The 11536-nt window shown below is 47.6% G+C and overlaps 1 protein-coding gene across 5 annotated transcripts in view; it reads left to right on the plus strand.

Moving 5' to 3' along the window:
• MAPK9 (mitogen-activated protein kinase 9) overlaps positions 1-10883 on the plus strand; it is a 45141-nt gene extending 34258 nt beyond the window's left edge. Inside the window, exons 7-12 of one of the 5 annotated variants that reach the window (XR_005081260.2) lie at positions 316-387; positions 4140-4322; positions 5515-5639; positions 7533-7596; positions 7711-7813; positions 8789-8860. Coding sequence is in view for 4 of the 5 variants with exons in the window: in XM_037136372.2 (XP_036992267.1) it covers positions 316-387; positions 4140-4322; positions 5515-5639; positions 7533-7596; positions 8789-8860; positions 10181-10323 (659 nt within the window). In the remaining variant the exon portion in view is untranslated. Of the gene's footprint in view, positions 1-315; positions 388-4139; positions 4323-5514; positions 5640-7532; positions 7597-7710; positions 7814-8788; positions 8861-10175 lie in introns of those variants that run through there. The other 4 variants (XM_037136372.2, XM_037136374.2, XM_037136373.2 and 1 more) reach the window with 4 other exon arrangements.
• Positions 10884-11536: the final 653 nt, after the last annotated feature.

The raw sequence follows: 11536 nt of genomic DNA on the forward strand, positions 1-11536 counted from the left end.
GAGGCCCTGCCTTGGCTGCAGGGTGGGGCAGCGGGGATGTGGCCTGAAGCAGCTTTGGGTGGACAGGCACTGCTTGCTCCTAGGGTCTCGGTCATTTTTTAAGCTGTGAAGTTTTGGAACCTTTGGCTCTGAAACCCCAAGTTGCTGCACACCGACGGCTCCACTGGACGCCGACGACATTCCCGCTGTGTGACGTTCACCCTTAGCCACTGGTTCTTCCACATTTGTGTGTTTAGCGCACTGTTGGAGTTCCTTTTCCTCACCTTTGCTTTGTTCATGGCACTTTATAATTTCATCATTTCATTTTATTTTCAGTTGACATCTGGTCAGTGGGGTGCATCATGGGCGAGCTGGTGAAAGGTTGTGTGATATTCCAAGGCACTGACCGTATCCTTCCTGGGACCTCCCCGCCGCGCTTGCCTTAAACCCGCGGGCACCAGCGCTCAGAGGAGACCATCCCAAGTCCAGACTGGGCTCACGGGGGCTTTGTCGTGCTTGTTCAGTCGGCATCACAAACCAAATGGAGCACTTCAGATTTCCTCTTCCACCCAACTCCCTCCAGTGATTTTATTGAGGCTCGGAGTTAAGTTAAACCAGTTATAATTGGCTCTTAATTTTATCAGAAGTAGCTTATTCGAAACTTATTTACTGTTTGATGAATGTACTCTGATATAAATGCAAATACTGTTTATGTAGTTCATTCAATTAATTTAACTAGGCAAGTAGCTATCTAAATCTAATAGGCCAGTATTACTGCGTCATTAAATTAACATACTGTTTTGTTAATGATCCACATACTTAAAATACTTTCCCCAAAGAACTGAAGCACACGACACGCAACCTGAATGAAAAAGATCAAAGCGAAAGTGTGTGAGGAACAATATATGGTGAATTTCTTGTTTGTGACTCTGCTGACACTTTATAGAAGTTTTTAAAAGACCCCTCAGGTTATATTGTGGGACACTGGGAAGTCTAAATGAATATAAAATGCAATGATTAACATCGGCCATGGTCAGGAAATCGCATTAATGCCATAGCATAGAGTAGAGTAGATGAGGTAACGGCTTCCTTTCCTCATATTCCTCATATTCTTCCATCGTTAATATTTTTACTCACACATTTTCTTCACATACGTCCTTTTTTATTTGTGTTCTTATCACTTAATATTTTCATTAGTCTTTGTTTTTTTGTGTGTTTTTTTAATGAAAGCTTTCAGTGTCTCAGTTCATTGCCGATTGATGGTTATTTTTAAAGGAAATCAAGCTGTGTAGTAAATGTATTTTGCTAAAGTGATTTTAGTTTTTCATAATTTCGTGAGGGTGGTTTTCTTGTATTGTAAATTCTTCACAGCACAAATTTGGAATGAAAAGATTTTGTTTCTGTGATTTTATTTACCTTCCTTTACATTTTCCACATCACAGGTTTTATGTGAAGTTAAATACAGCATTTTATTTTGTTCTAGTAAATTTTCTAGCAGTTTTCCATAGCCTGCCTTAGACTCACTTGTTTCAAACTGTAAGGAGGGCTGTAATTTGCAAATAAAGTAAATTAAAAAGGGAAAAGTTGATATATTCTAAAGACACATAATATGGAAGTATCTATTTAACATTCAGGTTGTCTCAGTTCTTATTCATTTTGTGCTTTTTCTTTTTGTATTAAGAAATATTCTTTTCAAAAAGTATAAAAATGAAAAATATGGGTACTTTTGGGTACATTACTAATTTAAAACTCCTGCATTACATATTAATATCTTGCAGTGTCAGTAATTAATAGTTATATGTGGAACCTAATGTCATTCTCAGAACACACATGGAGATTAAAATAACTTTCCAAAGATAACTGCCAATTTTTCATACATTAGATTAAGAATTACTACTATGATAGGAAAAGATTCTGGAAACCAGAGTGCAGTTTCATATAGATCATTTTAGATTTGTGACCTGGGGTAAAAGAGGAGCTCCTGCCCTCATTCGGTCCATGACAAAGAGGAAGCTGTAGCCAGGCCGCTGCGCACCGTCTGGGTCCCCAAGAAGCCAAGGCTGCTCTTTAACCGCCGGCCTCTCTGTGGTGTAAAAGAGACCAGTAGCGCCTTCACACACCCAGGACGCCAGCCAGGCCAGTCAGGACTCTCCTCCTGTTGCCCAGCCCCCTGTACTCTGCAGACATGGCCCTTTATCATGAACCTGTTGGCAACAAGAATGGCGCCAGGTGTAGGACAGGTGGCCTCTGTCCTTGAGTTCTGGCTGGGAAAGAATTCAGAGCCACGACTCGAACTGTAAGAGAAAGTTTCTGTAGAAAGTCACAGAGGTGGAAGGAGTGAGTGGTGGGAGGAATGGGCTCAGGAAACAAGTAACAGAGGCGAAAGAAGGGCCCTTGGCCCTCAGGCCAGAGAAAGGTGAAGGTAGCCACCTGGAGGGAAGAGGCAGGGAGGGGAGAGACACCAGGTGCTCCAAGGAGGGACAGCAAGCGTGCTGGGTGCTCCGTCCCCAGGGCTTTTAAGGGTGGAGATTTTAGGGGAGGTCCCGGGGAGGATGCCAGTACAACAGTCATCAGTGTCCAGGTGTGTCCTTTCAGTGTCGTCGTCTCCACTGACTGGCAGGTGTCAGGGCAGGGGGTCCTGAGGCAGCCATGGTGTCACTTGTCTGGTTTCCTGCTTTTCTGGGCCTGGAGCTAAAACACAACCAAGACCTGGATGCAATTGATGCGGGTCAGTACCTCACTGTCCTGGGGCTCACTCCTGTAGGGCTGTTCTCCAGCCTCCTTGTGTGTTCCCATCTAAGGGGTCTGACCCACGTGGCTGGAGGCATGCCAGGGGAGAAGAGGTCAAGGGACCAGTGACGTTCCAAGGGAGGAAAGGCCACCCTAGGGGTGAGGTCCCTGCTTTCCCAGTTTTGCCTGTTGCTAGGCATCTGGGGCTTTCCATCCTGGTGACCTTCTGCACCTGGCCCATCGTCCTCGCACTGTTCCAACTGCTGACCACAGGTCCAGTAGCTATTTATTGAGCGCCCACCTGTTCTTAGGCTTCCATCTGACTTTCAGTGGGAAAGGGTGGCCCAGCTGCTGAGCTGAGGGTTAGACCTTCAAGGTCAAGCGCTGAAGCAAGGAGACCACCAGGGTGGCAGGGGGGTGGGATGGGCGGAGAGGGCTGAAACACACATCTGTTTTGAAGGTTGGCCCTTTAGGAGAGCCTTGTTGGGGTCTGAGGCATCTGTCAGACCCTGGAGATAGTGAGAGCTGAGCTCAGGAAGGAGGCGAGGGATGGAGAAATAAACGGGGGTGGTGAGTCTGCTGTGCTGAGTAAAGCCAGGACGCTGGCAAGGAAGGTGAGAGAGAGCGAAGAATGGGGCTGTGCCCTGGGGTGGCAGAAAGAAGAGGAGCTGGAAAGGAAGCAGAGGCCCCTCCCAGAGAGGGCCCCCCCTTCCCCACCCGACCCCGACCCCTGCCAGGAGAGGTGGGGTGGGGGAGGTACCAAGGGGAGCGACGTGATGCTAGCAGAAAGGTGAGGCATGAGGTGTGGTCACTGGCAGCCTTGATGGGTCAGTTTTCATGGAGTGATGGGGGAAAAGGCTGATAAGAGGACTTTTAAGAGAGGAAGACCCTGGGAATTAGAGATACAGGTACAGATAACTCTTGCTTGTTTGTTTTTTTCTGCACGTGGAGTGGTAGCTAAGCGGCAGGTGTGGGCCCTGCCTCAGAGGGCTCTGCTTCCCCAGCTGTGAGCCGAGGGGGTCCCGTAGGTCTCCCCACTTCAGGAGTTTGAGATCTGACATGGCTTTAGTATAAAAACTGATTCCAGCTTGCTTATATAATTACAGTCTAATTTCACATATAAGCATTTCTGTCAGAGTTATTCTTCAGTTACAAGATAACTGATTTGACCTGGAATGGGAAGGCATATAGACCTCGTTGTGTTGATTTAATAAAGATGCAGAGTGTAAGAGTTTGGGGTTTTTTTTTTAATGATCTAAACTTGGACGCTCAGACCTTATTTGAATATTATTTTAAAGTGACCCAGTGGGGTGGTCTAGTTACTTACTTGTTGGCAGGTATAAATATAACTTATTTTCTTTGAATGATGCTACGTCATGTAATGGGAATATAAGGCATCTCAGTTGTATTTTCCTCAAGAGACTCCTCAGATATTGATCAGTGGAATAAAGTGATTGAGCAGTTAGGAACACCATCTGCAGATTTCATGAAGAAACTCCAGCCGACAGTGAGGAATTACGTAGAAAACAGACCAAAGTATCCGGGAATCAAATTTGAAGAACTCTTCCCAGATTGGATATTTCCATCAGAATCGGAACGAGACAAAATTAAAAGTAAGATATCCTCTTTTCTCGTACTAATTTTCTAGTCTGGGTAAAGCTTTCATTTTCCATGTTTTCGTTCTAAAACCTAGGAACATTGGGAGACACAGTGGTTGAAACCCTCGAATAAAAGCCATTTACAGGCCAGCACAAAGACGTTTTGGAGAGAGAGCTTCACGACCTAGAAGTTTTGTCCTCAATAAAATTGTTTAACTAAAGCCTTTGGCCAAAATAAAAATACTCCCACCAGCCTGAAAGGCCCATATATTAATTACAGTGATTGGTACTTCACAAGTTTTCAGGTTTACAGAATGCCCCCTTCGAAATGCTCCCAGTTTCGAAGTCAGAAACCCTATGGTGGTAGTTCCAACAAAGAGAGCTCCTTCCCTCCTGTGTCCGTCAGTGACATGTAGTGTAAGGGAGAATGGGTGCACTCCTCCCCACATGCAGGTTGCCTGCCCCTCGGTCACAAAAGCCCCATCTCTCCTTTGCCTGAGTCAACTTTAATGGCCAAGACCTACAGGAGCCTCGTATGTAACTAAGTTATTGAACTCGGTTTTTTCTAACTATTGTACTAATCTCTAGATTTTTTCAAAGTGAATGTTGACAACATTGTGTACAGGTAGGCAGAGCAGAGGCATCTGTGAAGTGTTCTGTACTGTGTGAGCGTGAGGTTATTGTGAGATTTGTGAGGTCTGCTCTACGTCAGAAGGAAGTGCTCACCGGTGCTCCCTGCCCTGGCCCGGGCCACCCAGCCCGGGGCCCTGTCCTTCTCGCCCAGGTCCAGTGGCTAAAACCACATTTGAAAGCCCAGTTTCTAGTGAAAGGGGCTGCTCCACTTACCCTTTTTAATAAGAGTTTATTTACTTATTTTCAGAGAGAGGGAAACATCAGTGTGTGACTGCCTCTTGTGCACCCCCTGCTGGGGACCTGGCCCACAACCCAGGCATGTGCCCTGACTAGGAATCGAACCCGCAACCTTTGGTTTGCAGGCCGGCACTCAGTCCACTGAGCCACGCCAGCCAGGGCCACTTTACATCTTCTTAAAGAAAAAGGCTCTATTGATCTTAAACCAGTCAGGAGATTGTCAGAATTAATGCATCTTTGTTCCATCTGTGCCGTCACGTGAAGTGCCTTATTGTGCAGTTTTCAGATAAACAGCGCTAGTTACTAATCTAATCATTTGTTTTCACTCTCACTCTAGCCAGTCAAGCCAGAGACCTGCTGTCCAAAATGCTGGTGATAGACCCTGACAGGAGGATCTCCGTGGACGAGGCCCTGCGCCACCCCTACATCGCCGTGTGGTACGACCCCGCCGAAGCAGAAGCGGTGAGCAGTTGTTGGGGGGCTGATGGGGTCCAAATGGCCGCGGAAGGACGGCGAGTCCTGGGCTTCCGAGGACCACTACGAGGCCATGTCACAGAGGCCACAGCCCTTGGGACACTTGTTCCAGGGCTGCAGCTTCACGTCCTTCAGGAGCACACCGGCTTGTGCTGTGGCGGTACAGTCGCGTTCTTGGATGCAGGGCTGACATGCGGTTGTCATGTCACCATCTCCGAGCCTCCATTGTGTACCAGGCTTTGGTCCCATCATCTGGTTTAGGCCCCGGTCAGGCTCCTGTGGAAAATCTTGGAGTGTTTGTCCCTCCTGGGGCTCCTGCGGGGGGAGGGGTGCGCTGCGCTCTCCCCAGGGCGCTCTGCTCTGGGTGGTCTGTTGCTGTGAGTCCCGTAGCGCACATTTGGGTTGTCTGGGCCTGCGGATCCAATCACCGTTTCAAACCGTTTTATGTGAACAGGGTCTGACACATCAACATGTGACTTGTAAGCCCATTTTGCAGTGGTGCGCAGGTGGGCGGGGGTTGAGCTCGGAGTCCTGCCCAGAGGACTGTGCGTCTGGCCCACACCCCACCTGCCACGTGTCCCAGTGCGGCACCGTCCAGGCAGGAAGCAGCTGTGAGGGCTCGTGTTATAGCTGCATCGGGGCAGCTACATTCAGAGTGTTTTGAGGTTATGCGATTGTATAGAGGACCATAATAACGCCATTTTTTTGGTAATTTTTTCTTAATTATTTTGCTGTGTGTAATGCACACCTTTTTGCACAAATTTTTGAGGGGAAAATAGGGGCATGCATTATACATGGGTACTAATTCCATATCTGTATAAAAGTTTTTAGCCCTGACTGATGTGGCTCAGTGGATTGAGCACAGGCCTGCGAACCAAAGGGTCACTGGTACATTCCCAGTCAGGGCACATGCCTGGGTTGCAGGCCAGGTCCCCAGTAGAGGGTGTGGGAGAAGCAACCACACACTGATGATTCTCTCCCTCCCTCTCTCCCTGCCTTCCCCTCTGTCTAAAAATAAAATAAATTTTAAAAAATTTTTTAATGTTTTAATTCTTTTATTTATGTGTATGCATTAAAAGTATAAGTCTAGAAAGCAGTGACAATATCCATATGCAAAATAATACACTGGAATACAATAATCAGTTTTCTTTCTAAAATAAACAAATAAATAATTGGATTTAAAAATTAAAACAAAAGATTTTTTTCCCTGAAAGTTTGGGCCAAGCATATGGGTGCATGTTATACATAGGAGCTCATTATACATGGCAAAATGCGGTGTTTTGACTCTAAAACTGACATATCACACTTACGAAGAAACCTTTCATGGGCCACATTTGGAAGAAACTACTATATTTTGCCATGTATAATGCGCATTTCTTTGTCCAAATTTTTGAGAGAAAAATACGGATGTACGTTGTACATGGGTAGTGTTAATTCTGTATCTATATAAATGGCTTTCTTTTATTTATGCTAATGTGTTCAAAGTATAATTCTAGAAAGCAATAACAACATCCGTATGCAAAATAATACCCTGAGATATGATCACTGGTTTTTGCTTCTAAACATAAATAAATAAATAATTGAATTAAAGAATTAAAAGAAAGATTTTTCCTGTCAGTTTGGGCCAAAAATCTGAGTGTGCATTACACACGCCAGATATGGTAATCCCCATGTATAATTCATGGTTATGGGAATCAGCACCACCATGTACGATGCGCATCCTTATTTCCCCTCACAAATACGGGCAAAGAAGTGCACATTATACATGGCAAAATACATGTCATGTCATGAACATATAAGAAGGCTTCCAAGTGATTCTGCCTTTTCTTCATGCCTCATTATTTTGTGAACTGTTGACTTTACATGTAATTTAATTTTTAGCCACCACCTCAAATTTACGACACCCAGTTGGAAGAAAGAGAACATGCCATTGAAGAGTGGAAAGGTAAGTAAGCACGAGCTTACTAATTCTGGTCCTCACTTAGGACGTGCCCTGATGCCCCAGAGAGGGGCAGCTTTCGCGTTTCAGGCCACCACCCTCTGTCTCCTCGCTCCCCAGGAGAAAGAGCTTGAAGGTAACAGAATTAAAGAGGAACTGTTTGTTACTGGCTGCAGAAGAGAAACATGAGCCTTTTCACAGAACCTGACATGAGCAAATCCTGGTTTGTAAACTAAACACAATAATGACACCACACTTACCTTGTTAACATGATGCAAAATGTCCAGGAACCCGAATTTTCACGTCCCCGAGAGGCAGGTAGGGGGCCTTCCCTGGGGCCTCCCTGGGAGCTTCTGCTGCGTTTATACGTCTGGAGTCGGATGCATGTTTTAAAACAGAATTTGGGCAAAATTGGGGATCACAGGTATGCAAATAATTTTTACTACTAGTATAAGATTAACCAAGCAAACCAGCAATAAAGAGAGTTTTTCACTGAAAGATGCTTTTTCACTGAAGATGAGAGGCAAGGGTAACTGAGAGCTGTGGTCACACAGAAGTGGTAGCAGCCCCTCCTGGGGCCCCTTCCCAGGGGCCAGAGGGCCTGTGACTGCACCCACTCTCAGCAGAGCCTGCGCCCACGATGCATACAGAAGCCTGGCTCCTTTCAGTTCACAAATACTGAACTTTCAAGGACCCCAAGTCGCATACTTAACTGGTGATTGCTTGTCTCATGAATGAAAACTGAGGAAAACTGAGGTTGAAGCCAAGAAAAAAGTTAGGTATTTGGATTAACTTCTGGTCAGTCTGGGGGGGCATCCAGCCCCTGTGGGTGCTGATCACATGTGGAGAAGAAACCACAGTAACGATGGAGAGAAACATGCAAGTGGGCATGAGAACACCCAACACTTGGAGATGTTCTGTGAGAGCCCCGTTGCTAGTTCTCTCCCTCCCCACCCCTCTGCCCTGTCCTGTGTAAAAACCCCTGTGTGGAACCAGAACCACCTGCGTTTTTGGCGTCCTTAATGTTGTTTGGTTGAAAAGATGTAATCGATCAAAATATGGATAGTTGGGTCCAGGCAGACTGTCTTTACAAATGGACTGTGTGTCACAATGAGAAGTGACAGGGCGCAGTGCCCAGGAGTGGCTCCCAGGGGGCGGGGAGGCTGACAGAGCCTTTTCCTTGCACTTGTGTTTTCAGAGCTGATTTACAAAGAAGTGATGGACTGGGAAGAAAGAAGCAAGAATGGCGTCGTCAAAGATCAGCCTTCAGGTTAGTCCTCGCTTTCAGAGTGCAAGCACATTTTCCTCCCCATGTGCAGCATCTGCAGGGGCCAGCAGTGCGTGGAGGCCAGCTTGAGCAGCGCTGGACTTGAAAATTCCTGCTGGGAGTCTGGCTACCCCATGTGCATTTGTCCCCGGGGGTGGCGGCTGACGTTGTTCTGAGTGGCCAGGCAGTGAGCGAACCTGGTTACAAACCTTTTGTTCATCCTTGCAGCAGCTGCTGTCCCCTCCATTTGTAGATGAGGAAACTTGAGTTTAAAGCCTTTTCCATGTGCACGTCCCACTTTGTACGACCCCACCCAGCTAAACAAGAAAATTAATGTGAACGTAGGTACAGTAGAATTGGTTTTCTTTTGAGAAAATGGTTCACACAGTTACCCATTTGTCCTTGAGTTTCCCAGTGGGAGCAGCTGATGGACAGCAAGCTGACTGTGTGGCCCCAGGGACAGCAAGCCCATGGTGTTCGTGCCTGCGCGTGGGTGCTGCCTGCTTGATGACTGGGGCTCCGCAGCCAGAGCTGCTCCCTCAGCTCCCACTCCTGGGCCATGAGAGCCATGTGTTCCTCATGCCGACGTTTCTGTCCAGCCTGACCCGGGCCAGCCTCCGGTGGCCCTGCACCTCCTGCACCTCCCTGCACCTCCCTGCACCTCCCTGTACCTCCTGCACCTCCTGAACGGGGCCGGAAGCCTCCTGGGAGCTGGGCCCAGGTCTCTGCAGCCTGGGAGTTGTGCTTGTGCCCAGACCAAACCAGAATGCGGAGAGAGGAACCGGGACCATTTCATTTGCCTCCAAATGTCAGTTTTGCAGATTTCTAAAACAAAAATAAAATGAAGGGAGGCCACTGCATTTTTCCTTGTTTGTTTGTACACAGCCCTTATTTTAGAAGGCGGTGCTATTGCAGGAGAGTTCTTCAAAGGTTGGTGCTGTTTTCCTTGGACTCAGTGTTTGATATTGGACTCATCAAAATGTCCGATGGTTTTCAAATCCTGTTTGGGCTTAAGCTTTTTGAGATATTGGTAATTTTAGGGTAAATCCAGCGATTTTCTTTGACACTCTCTTTAAACCAGCGGACACTGTTAAGTAGTTAACGTGATTACACGAGTACATATAGACACCCGGCCACGGGGAGAAGAAGGGGGCACGTCGCAGGGAAAGAGGGCGTTTGCCGTTGCGGGCCTCCAGACGGACTCCGGAAACGCTCCCGACCTGCCGCCGACCGACTTCCGGCCGACACGGACGCCTGGGACGGAGCGGGCTCTGCCGCAGGGTCGCGCGTCAGGTTTCATTACGTTTGCTTTTCTTAGCACAGATGCAGCCGTAAGCAGCGCCGCCACGCCTTCCCAGTCGTCCTCCATCAACGACATCTCATCCATGTCCACCGAGCAGACCCTGGCCTCCGACACTGACAGCAGCCTCGACGCCTCCACAGGGCCCCTCGAAGGGTGTCGATGATGCGGGAGGCACGGCCAGCTCGTCGTCCGTGGGGAACTCTCGCCTCCATGGGCCCAGGGTGCCCAGGAGCTGATGGAACCAAATAGACACAGTCCGTGTTCTGCATGTGAGAAACCCGGGGCCCCGCCCTGCCCAGTCCTCATAGCATCGCCTGCCTAGGGTGTAACGTGAAGCAGGTCGTGTCTGAAGAGATTTTGTTCACGGTCATTTCAGGTGAGCCATCAGAGTGGATGAATTGTTTTTAAGTCGTACGGTGATCGTCGTGACGATTTCTCATCCTCAGTCACTGTTGGGACTTCTATGCATGTGACCACAAATGCTTGCTCCAACTTGCCATCTGTCACTTGGGAAATCAGTATTTAAATGCCCAATAGTCTTCCAGGTAGTGCCGCTTCTAGAATTATCTCCTAATCCTCTTAAGTACTTGGCGCTCTGTCAAGAAAAAAAAAATAGATGTGCGTGTATTAATTGGCCACCATCCTATTATCATGTCTCACCTTTTATGGTATGATTTATTCTATCTTTTGTATTTCAGAAGGAATATAATTAAATCTATTTAATAAATAAAGAATAGAACTTTTAAAAAGCGTGTCATGTTTGGGGCTGAGAATGATCTCCGCCGAAACCACGACACGCATGCACACGCTGCCCTCGCCCAGTCATCTGAGTCTGGGGGGCTGCCCTCCAGCTTTACTGCGTGATAAAGTTTTGAGGTGTGTTTTGTGCTGCACAAGACATGTACACCTTTCAACCTTACTCCCCCTAACTCTCTTTTCTGGGTTTTCTGGACTTACTACTCATTTAAAATGCTACCTAGAATTCACCGTGTTAGCCACCATTTCAATAATACAAAGACAGATAACTCCGGGAATGCACGGCCTGCTCAGAGCAGAGTTTTACGGAAGGGTCCCTGGAGGCCACCCAGGAGCTCGCTCTGCCAGCAGCACCACGGGTCCCTGCTGGCGTCATTACTCACGATGCGCGTGATGTCACAGGTTGCATTCTCTACCTGTGTGTGAGAGTCAGTCCCCCCAGGTCTGTCTGAGGAACCGGGCGGACACTGGTGGCCGGAAGACTGTCCGGGGGGTGTGGGGCAGATGCCTGAAGGGGTAGCGACTTGCCACTGAACATTCCTGATGTAAACTGCTCGCCTGAAGTGGATACTCTCCGACTGTGCGTGTGGACGTTACTCACAGTTTGCTGAGATGCTCAG

The sequence above is a fragment of the Artibeus jamaicensis genome, unplaced genomic scaffold (assembly GCF_021234435.1).
Source record: "Artibeus jamaicensis isolate MK-2021 breed Jamaican fruit bat unplaced genomic scaffold, CSHL_Jam_final scaffold_286, whole genome shotgun sequence".
NCBI lineage: Eukaryota > Metazoa > Chordata > Mammalia > Chiroptera > Phyllostomidae > Artibeus > Artibeus jamaicensis.